This window comes from Muscardinus avellanarius (genome assembly GCF_963383645.1).
Source record: "Muscardinus avellanarius genome assembly, chromosome: X".
Taxonomy (NCBI): domain Eukaryota; kingdom Metazoa; phylum Chordata; class Mammalia; order Rodentia; family Gliridae; genus Muscardinus; species Muscardinus avellanarius.
The window spans coordinates 48,269,584-48,280,023 of NC_137792.1; the positions used below are offsets into that span (position 1 = coordinate 48,269,584).

General features: G+C 35.4%; 1 protein-coding gene across 1 annotated transcript; it reads left to right on the forward strand.

Moving 5' to 3' along the window:
- Nucleotides 1–352: 352 nt before the first annotated feature.
- On the forward strand, nt 353–559 carry NBDY (negative regulator of P-body association; the record flags this gene model as incomplete). The annotated part of the gene is made up of 1 exon (XM_080719569.1): nt 353–559. The coding sequence occupies one exon, from the start codon at nt 353–355 to the stop codon at nt 557–559; it is 207 nt and encodes a 68-aa protein (XP_080575695.1).
- Nucleotides 560–10,440: the final 9,881 nt, after the last annotated feature.

A 10,440-nucleotide genomic window follows, 5' to 3' on the forward strand; every position in this document is an offset into this window, starting at 1 on the left:
TTGGCATTTAGAGATAAACCTCAAAATATTGCATAGATTGTATAAAAGTCTCCGAAGACTCGGTTCCACTTGCGAGGCAGGGCACTATAAAAACATATTAAAATATACATTGATTTTTTTAAGTTCCATCTTTGTAAAAATCCTTAAAATTGGGTGGGGTATGGAGCGGGGGCGGGGGCTGGGGAGGGCGGAGGCGGAGAAGGGATTTACGTCTCAGGATACAGGAAATACGGTAAGAGGGAAACCGGGAGGAAGCCAGCTCTCTTCCTAGAGGGGATCCGCCGCCATCTCTGGTCTCTCGGCTTTGCCCGGGCCCACTGGAGAAAACTGACGCCTGGGTCCTATAATACCTATGGGGGACCAACCTTGTGCCTCCGGGAGATCCACACTCCCACCTGGAAACCCACAGGAAGCCAAGCCTCCAAGAAAGCGCTGCCTCCTCGCTCCCCGGTGGGATTATCCAGAAGGAACTCCCAACGGAGGTAGTACTACTCTTCCCTCCGAACCTCCTCCTGCGTCAGCCGGCCTGAAGTCGCACCCGCTTCCTCCCGAGAAGTAGTGAAATATTTTTCCCCCTCCCTAAACCAGGTGAGAGTCATTCTTTCTCATCTGTGACATCCAGGTTCTGAGAAAATTAGGTGTTTTCTGGATCCCCTTCTCACGATTTCAAAATAGAAGAAAGAGCATTTATTTAGGCACTAAAGAGCGCTTTCACAAAATATGCTCATATGAAGTAATGGATATTTGATGGAATTAAGTGATTACTTTTTAATATTTCAAATGCGATAATCATGGTTATGTTTATAAAGAAATAGACATGAATATTTTATTTGCTTGAAAGCAACTTAATGGAAGCCAGAGTGGGGGTATAAATAAAATGTTCATGAGCTAATAAATGAAAACTAGGTGATGTATATTTCGTGATTTATTATACCGTTTTTTCTATTTTTGTATATATTGAAACATTTCCATTTAAAATATGCCTAGCCTGTTTTCTCCACCATTCCTATAATACTACAGCAGTATGTGAAGGTATTATTACAAACCTCACTAACTCACGTGAGGAAGGAGGAGTAGGGAGCAGGGTGGGATGTGGAGGAACTACGCAAAGAGCACTGTGCTTGTATGTTTATAACACATTGAACCTCACTATGATGTATAATTTGAATGCACCAAAAAAAAACCCCACCTAATTGAAGAATGTACTGAAGGCCTAATATCTATGCCCAGCACTGTGCTTAGGAGATTGTAAGGTAAGCCTTCAAAAGTATTAGGCATGAGAGTTTAATAAGTGAAAAAACAAAAGGTTCCTATCAGATCCAATTGCCATAACGTTTGGATTTTTTTCCTTTAGGTATTCAGATAGCATGGAGGATGGGTCTAGTCACTCTGCTTGTTAGTAATCATGAGCCATCAAATAGGAAGGGGGAACTTTGGGTAGGCCTTAAAGGGTGAGTGACATCTGCCATGTAGAAGGGGATGAATGCTCTTTAGGCCTAGAGTTCCCGGAACAAAAGCTCCAAGGCCGACTTGTTCTGGGAATGGCTTTGTTATAATTTTAAATCTATGAAAAGGATTAGGAAGTGAGAATAGTGTTATAGGGCCATGAATGTTATGCTAAGGAGTATGCAGATTATTCCATGAACAGTGAAAACCATAAATGATTTTGAAACAAGTGATATTATTTGTCTTTTGGGAATCTAGTTCTTACTATCAGAAAAGCAATCTTCTAGTTAAGTGAGCTTTATAGAATGCAAAATATAACACTCAATTTGACCCAGGTCTCATTGATCCTTATAATCCAAGGGAGAGAGATGTCCTTTCTTCATCTATAACAGTAAACCTTTATGAAGCTATTGCAGTGGATAGGCATTATGCAGGGGATGGATGACTAAGGCATAGTGCCTGGCACATAGGAGTGAGACATATGAGTAAGTAAGTCAAAGAAAGAAGAGGATAACACTGGCAACCATGGAGTTTCTGGATATCAGGTTTGGTGGTAATTCATAGAAAAAGAATGAGTTGTCACTTGAAAGCATCTCCTTGTCATTCCATAGACCCTTACTTCCGTCATTTTTACCTCTAGCCAAAAGGGTAATGGGGTGCCATGGTAAAGGGAAAACAGTGTTTAGCTAGAAAAAATGAATTTCTCCCTAGTGATTCAAATCATTGGAAATTATAGTGGTAGCCAGTATTTTCTCAAGATGTTTTGTGTACCATAAAAAAGGGCTTTGCATGTTTTAATTTGTTTTCACAACAAATACACTAAGGAGGTTTGTAGAGGCCAAGGTAAGTTTATAACTTGCTGCAAGTTAGGCAGCATGAAATGGCTGAGCTGGGATTTGAACACAAAACATTTGGTTCCAGAATCTATGCTCTACAATGCTCTGCAATGCACTTCTTAATACTGTGTATTGATACTAAGTATACAATAGGAAAATATCATTGAAATGGAGGCAGAATGGAGCATAAGGAATTGAGAGGCCCAGGAGAAAAAGAGATGGACAGTAATAGAAGAAATAATTTCACCTGTTTTTACTATTTTTCAGTCTTTGAAGGATTGCAGTATGACTCCATTTCCTTGGTGCATTCGTAAAATAGTTCACCCAGTGACTACAGTGAAGATTATTTACAATGCCACCCTGCTTTTTCTCATGTCCTGCTTCTGGAAGTTGTGATTTTTAAGGTAATCTCATTACTAAAACTTTATTAAGAAAAGGAGGGATGATAGTTGATTTTGACACATTAAAAATAACCAGTCAAGCCAGGCATGGTGGCGCACGCTTGTAATCCCCATGCTTGGGAGGCTGAGACAGGAGGATCGCACAGGTTCAAAGCCAGCCTCAGCTACTTAGCGAGGCTCTCAGCAACTTAGTGAGACCCTGTTTCCAAATAAAATAGAAAATAGGTTTGGGAGTATAGCCTGAAAGTAGAAAGCCTCTGGGTTCCATCCCCAGCACCATTTAGAAAAAAAAAACCGCCCAACAAAACCCCAAAAGCTCCAATGATAAAATTGAAAACATTTTCTACATTATATGAAATCATTTAAACCTAATAATGTGATCTGCAAAGTGGTTTTTTGCAGTTCTAATGACCTTAATGGCTTCTATTGTCACTATAAAATGAATCTTTTTAACTGCATTTTAAAATTGTTGCTGACAAATGAGAACATGAATGACAGAAAGATTGATTTTATATGTTGCAGCCTTACTGAATTCTAATAATTTATAAATTCTTTTGGATCGATTAATTATATTATAAATAATGGCAATTTCTTCACTTCCAAGTATGCTTGCTTTTTTAAATCTTGTTTTACTGTGCTAGAATCTTCAGTACAAGGAAAAATAAAAGCAGTGGTAGAGAGTTTCCTTGTCTTGGTCTTGAATTTCACAAAAGTTTTACCTCTTTTAGTAGATTTTTTGTGTTAAGATAGTTTCTTTCTAGCTGGGCATGGTGGCACACCCCAATAATCCTAGGATTTGGAAGGCTGAGACAAGAGGATTGCAGGTATGAGGCTAGTTTCAGCATCTTAATGAGGCCCTCAGCAACTTAGTGAGACCCTGTATCAACATAAAAAATAAATTTGGGATGGGGTTGTAGCTGAGAGGTAGAATGCTGCAGGTTCAGTTCCCAGTAACATGCACACACATACACGCACACACACACACACACACACACACACACAAAGTTGCCTTCTATTTCTATTTTGCTGAGAGTTTATTATGAATAGGTATGGAGATTTTTTTATCACATGTTTTGTCCATGTCTTCTTCTTTTATTATATTTTTATTATGTTTTTTCTCCATTAATATGACAGTGTAAACATTGTGATAAATTATAATAATCAGTTTTCTTCTTCTGTTTTCTTATTTTTTTGCAGTACTAGGGTTTGAACCCAGGAGTGTTCCATCACTGACCTATATCCCAATCCCTTTTTATTTTTTAGTTTGAGACAGGAAAAATTGGTTTTTTATTAAACTCTCTAGGCTGGCCTCCACTTTTCAGTCTTCCTGCCTCAGCCTCATAGAAGCTGGAATCATAGGAGTATACCACAATGCCTTGCTACAATAATCAATTTTCTAATGTATTGTCTGCTTTTGGTTTCAGTAAGCCTCCCATTGAATATTTTGTTTTCTATTTTAATAATTTTTGCCTTTACCTTTAAAATTCTCTTCTCATTTCTTTCTACTTACTCCTATTCTAATTTGTTGAATTGGGCCTTTGATATTCTATCCTTTTTTAAAATAAGAATTTGGGACTATAAGTTTTCCCCTACCACCTTAGAAAAAGTTCACATTTTTATATGTAGTATTTTATTATCATTCAGTATTTATTACATTCTAATATCTCTTAAAATGATTTCTTCTTTGACTATGAGTTACGTTTTACTTTTTAAGTTTCTATACATGTAGGCCTTTTTAAAAATTGTATCATGAGGAAGCTGGGCTAATGATGGCACACGCTCGTAAAACTAGCCTGTGGGTGGTGGAGACCGGAGGATCGTGGTTCATGGACAGCTTCAGTTACTTAGGGAAGCCCTTTGCAACTCAGTGAGATCCTGTTTAAGAAAATAAAAGGAATAAAAAATAGGACCAGGGGTATAGCTCGGAGGTAGAATACCCCTGGGTTCTAATACAAATCATGCAAAAAATTTGTATTATGAAATTATTCATTAAACTTCATCATTTCTCTGCTTTAAAATATTTTAATGCTTCTTGCAACAAAATCAAAATTATACAGTGGCTGCTTAACCAAATAGAATTTGTTAATATATAACTTTAATTAAGTATATAGAAAATCATGGCTAATGGTATTTTTTGTGGCATTATTGCTGACTTTTCTCTTTTTTTTTTTTTGTGGTACTGGGGTTCCTGGAAGCCCTTCTATCTCCGGGCTACACTCCCAGACCTATTTTTACATTTTTATTTGGAAACAGGGTCTCCTAAGCCAGCGCGCGCAGCTAGCTTCAAACCTGCGCGATCCTCCTGTCTCTGCCTCCCAAGCGCGGGGATTACAAGCGTGCGCCACCACGCCCGGCTTCTCTTGTATTTTTAAACAGTTCTTTTTACTTAATTGCATATACTTAAATTATGAGCAAGCTGGAGATATAGCTCAGTGATAAAATATTTGTCTAGAGTGCATGAGGCTGTGGTTTTGATCCCCTGCACACAAAAAGGGAAAGGAACAATGAAAAGAAAAAAACTATGAAAATTTTAGAGAACTCCCATAAATCCTTTTTTTCCGAATTCAACAATTAACATTTGCTTTTTATCTTACTTTCCTTCATTTCCTTTCCTGTTTGATGATAATTTGTAGATAGCATTCCCACTTACCCCATAATACTTCATTGTTTCTTCTCTGACTTTCTCATATATAACTTCAGTACATGTGTCGAAAATCAAGAAATTTTTAATTTTTCCAATATTATGACCTATATCATATTCTAATCTCACCAGTTGTTCCAATAGTGTATTTTATTGACTTTTTTCTTGGCTTAAGTTACAGTCCAGGATGATGCATTGTATTTAACTTTTATGTCTTTCTAGTCCTTAATCTAGAATATTTTTTCTTTTCTTTATCTCTTACGGCATTTACAGGTTTTTAAATACAAGTAATCCTGTGGAATGTTACCCAATTTAAGTTTGTTAAATGTTATTATTGTAATTAATAATTTAGGAGTTTTATTATTATGTTATGATTATTATTATTATATTTGATATTGCATGTTGACAAGAATGCCACAGAAGTAATGTTTAGTTGTTTTCAGCACATTTTATTGGTGTCAAATATTGATGTTTTGTCCCGTTAGAAAAAAATGTTAACGTTGAGCAGCAACATTAACTTAATATTTCTCAGTTAAACTTAATAACGTTAACTTAATATTTCTCAGTTAAAATGGTGAGCATTTGCTATACTAACCCATTTTAACCATTTTTTTCTTTGTACGTAATAGTTTTTACAGGGAATGGTTTGAGACTATGTAAATATTCTGTTCCTCATCAAATGATTTTCTACTACGTTTTGCTTTTATTAATAATTCCTGATTGAATTAATATGATGACTATTAATATGATGACTAAAATGGTAATTTTCAAACTCTATTTCTACTACATTTACTAGTTTGAATCTAATTGAGTGAAGAGCTTTTAATCCGTTTTAAAATTTTTATTTGGTCACAAATTTTTACTTTAGTTCACATACAAATAGACTACTACTATCATTATTTTAATTCTCAAATTGTCCCAGACTTTGCTAGTTATTGCCCATTCAGGTTGTTTTTTCTGTCTTTTTTTTTTTTTTTTCTGGTCTGGGGATGGAATCCAGGGCATTTTACCTCCGAGGTACAGCCCCTGCCCTATTTTTTTATTCTTTATTTTGAAACCGGGTCTCACTGAGTTGCAGAGGGCCCCACTAAGTAGCTGAGGCTGTCTGTAAACCGTGATCCTCCGGTCTCAGCCTCCCAAATGCTGGGATTACAAGCGTGCGCCACCACGCCCGGTTGTTCCATTATTCTTTGACAGATATTTTGGGTTATTTTAACATTTCTTTTCTTCCTTTCAGGCTTATCTTGTAATTTCCACTCCATTGACCATTTCTCTATGGGACTCTGATAATAAGAGATGGTATTTAGAAACTGAGGCTTGGGTATATGGATATTTTAAATCTTAATATTTGCTTAATATTTCTCATTTACTTTCACTGAGTATAGATATTTATATGATACTAATTTAATATTTGTTGAAATTTTTGCCTTATGTGCTAGAAAGCATGATTCATTTAGTAAATGTTCCATGTTTACCTGAAAAGATGTTATTTTTCTAATTGTTATATGGGGGGTTATATAAATAACCATAAAACTTGTTAATTGAGTTGCTTAAATCTTCTATATCCTGATGAATATTGTTTGCTAAAACTATCAGTTATCAGAAGAGGTAAATTTATTTTACTGTAATTATGATTTGTCAAATTCATGTAGTTTTGTTGATTTTTGTTTTGTAAAATTGAGATTGCTAATATGTGCATACAAGTCTAGGGACATTTTTATCATTTGTAGTGACCTGTTTTATCTCTTTTGCATTTAAAATCAATTCTGTTTGATATTAATATAGTTATACCAGCTTTCCTTAGTATAGTTATTTCTCCTCCAAGTGTTTTACTTTTTCTTTCTTGTACCTTTCAGAAAATATTGTGCCAAAAAATGAATGCATTAATTTGTTTCTGAATTTACCAGTAAAATTTATATTTAACTACTATTAATTATAAATTATAGTTATAAATTATAAATAATAATTAATATTAGGGATATTATTTATTTATTTATTTAGACAGTACTGGGGATTGAACCCAGGGGCATTCTACCTCCACGCTACACCCCCGGCCCTATTTTTTATTCTTTATTTTTTAAACAGGATCTCACTGAGTTTCTGAGAGCCTCACTAAGTAGCTGAGGCTCTCCACGAACTGTGATCCTCCTGTCTCAGCCTCCCAAATGCTGGGATTGCAAGCATGCACCACCATGTCTGATGTAAGGATACAATTGTTATTCAGTTGTTATTTTTCTTTACTCAATTTTACTTTATAAAATTTCAACCCTTTAGAAAAATGAAGTGATATCTTTCATGTAGATTCATCAATTGCTTACATTTTACTATATATAATTTTCCCCTCTTTTTGAACACACACACACACACACACACACACACACACACACACATGCTCATGCTTTTTTTGTTGAAACATTTACAAGTAACTTATAGTTAGCATGACACTTCATTCCTAAACATTTTTATCATCTGTCTTAACATGCGTATTAGTAATATTGTGCCCAGACAAATGTATCATTCATATAGTACTACCATCTAATATATTGTCCATATCAAATTATCCTATCCTGGTGTGGTGGCTCATGTCTGTAGTCCCTAGGGGACTGAGACAGGAGGATTACAGGTTCGCAGCCAGCCACAGCAACTTAGAAGACCCTAAGCAATTTAGTGAGACTATATAGCTGAGAAGTAGAATGCCCTTAGGTTTAAACCCTAGTACCACCCCCCAATTTTTTTCTAACAATATTTTTATAGCTTTTCATTTGGTGATACAGTAAAGGGTCATATATTATGAGTAGTTATCATGACCCTTTAGTCTTTTAAAATTTAGAATAGCATTTTTCCATTGTTTGCTTTTAATTTTTCATGACCTTGACATTTCTGATGATTCCTGGTGGTTGTCCCATAATTTATTTAAACATTTTAGCAAGATGATTACATAAGTAATGCTCTGTCCTTACTAGTGTATCAAACCCCATCAAATGTTAGTTTATTCCAAGGGCCTTAATCTCTTTTGGTGCTTTCATGGATAGCTAGGAAGGTACTTTTTACTTACATAGTTATATATTTTTGGAAATGGGTAGTTACAGTTTATAAAAGTAGCATCATACCTCTTGTCTAGGTTACCTGTTTACAGAAGTTCAACATTAAAGGGAGTTCTCATATTTATTCTGCCATCATATTTTTTTTGCTTCATAGTGTTTACATAGCTTGTCTGACTCTCAGTAGAGTTTTTTAGCACTTGCTTGAGCTTTCTCAAGTACTTTTTTCTATGAGTTTGACCATTTTTTCTTCTCTCCTTATATAAGGACCTTCTTATACTACTTTAGGTTAATAATTTTTAAGAGACAAACATGATCAAGTTTCTCTCCTAGTAATCTTACTCCCTGACCTGCTATCAAATCATCTAGGTCCTTTATCTCTCTTGAGAAGTACACCAGATTTTCTTCCATGCATTTTGTATTAGTTTCTACTGATACCAAAACAAGTTTATCATGATTTAGGGACTTAAAGCTCTGCATTCATTATCTTTAGGGCTCTAGGTCAGAAGTCTGGTATAAGGCTCATCAGACTAAATTCACGGTTTTTGGTCAGCTGCATTCATTTATGGAAGCTACAGGACAAAATCCATATCCTGATAATTCAGTTGGCAGAATTCAGTTCCTTTCAACTATAGTTCTAAGATCTCTATTCCCTTGTTTGCTGTCAACTGAGGGCTGTTTCTGTCTTCTGGAGGCCACCTGTATTCCTTGTTTGTGGTCTGCTTTCACCATCTTCAAAGACAATGACAGGTTGAGACCCTCTCACACTTATAATTTCTCCATTTTCTTTTCTTCTCATATCTCTCTCTGACTCACCTAGGGAAAGGTCCTTTGTACACACGCAGTTTAGAGTGTGCCACCCAAATAATGCACAATAATCTCTTCTACTTCAAAATCCTTAACCTAATCACAATAGTAAAGTTCCTCTTAGAAAATATTATTAATCAGATGTTAGAGCTATCAGGATTCAACAAGAAGAACAGAACCAGTAAAAGCTACATATTTAATGTTATAATTTATGAGAGTTGGTTAAGCAAGTCTAAAATTTATAGAGAAGGCTATCCAGAAGGATGGGATGTAATGTTCAGGCAGAGGTGAAAGCTGATGCTTACAAGTGGAATTCCTTCTCTTTCAGGGAAGCCTTAGCTTTGTTCTTAAAGCCTATCAACTGATTGAATCTCTACCTAGATTATCTGAGAGAGTCTCATTTATTTAAAGTCAACTGATTATAGCTGTTAATCACTTCTACAAAATACCTTCACAGCGATACCTACCTAGGTCAGTGTTTGAATAACTGGGGACAATAGCCTGGCCAGACCATGCTAAAAGACTATCACAGGTGGGACTTCCAAGGGACATAGAATAATAAAGAATGATTCCCAAATTTCTGACTTCAGTATTAGGTGAAATCACTTACCTGAAATACAGAATACAAGAGAAAGAGTAGGTTTTCAATATTTGGAGTAAGATAGCTAGGTGTAAATTCCTGGCAGGCAGATAAAGGTCTGAGATTGCAAGAGAAATTTTGACCACATAAATAGGTTAAGAATCAACCAATATAAAGAAAATAGTTGGAACTAGGGGAGTAAATTAAATACTCTAAAAGGGAATATATAGAGAAAAGTTATGGGTTATGGGAATTATATAAGATGAACAACTAAAGTTGAAGTAAGGTGAGGGGAGGAATGTTGATCCCTGATTTTAAAAAGATGTAGTTAGCAGCAATGTCATAGATGGTAGAGAAACAATATAGAAGAACATACATTAATTTATAAATTAAGTTCATTAATGGATTTAGTATGAATGTTTTCAGTGTTGTAATAATAGTGACCAGATTGCATTTTATTGAGTGATTCGAAGGTGCCAGTTGAGGCCCACTAATATAGATCATTCAAAGAAGATATTTAGATGAGAAGGGAAGGTAAGTACTAGGTGATATTAAAAAATGAATGATAATACCTGCACACAGTGGTGCACACCTGTAATCCCAGTACGTGACTGAAACAGGAGTATCACAGGTTTGAATTCAGTCTCAGCAACTTCTGAGACCCTATGTTATTATAAGAGGTAAAAAG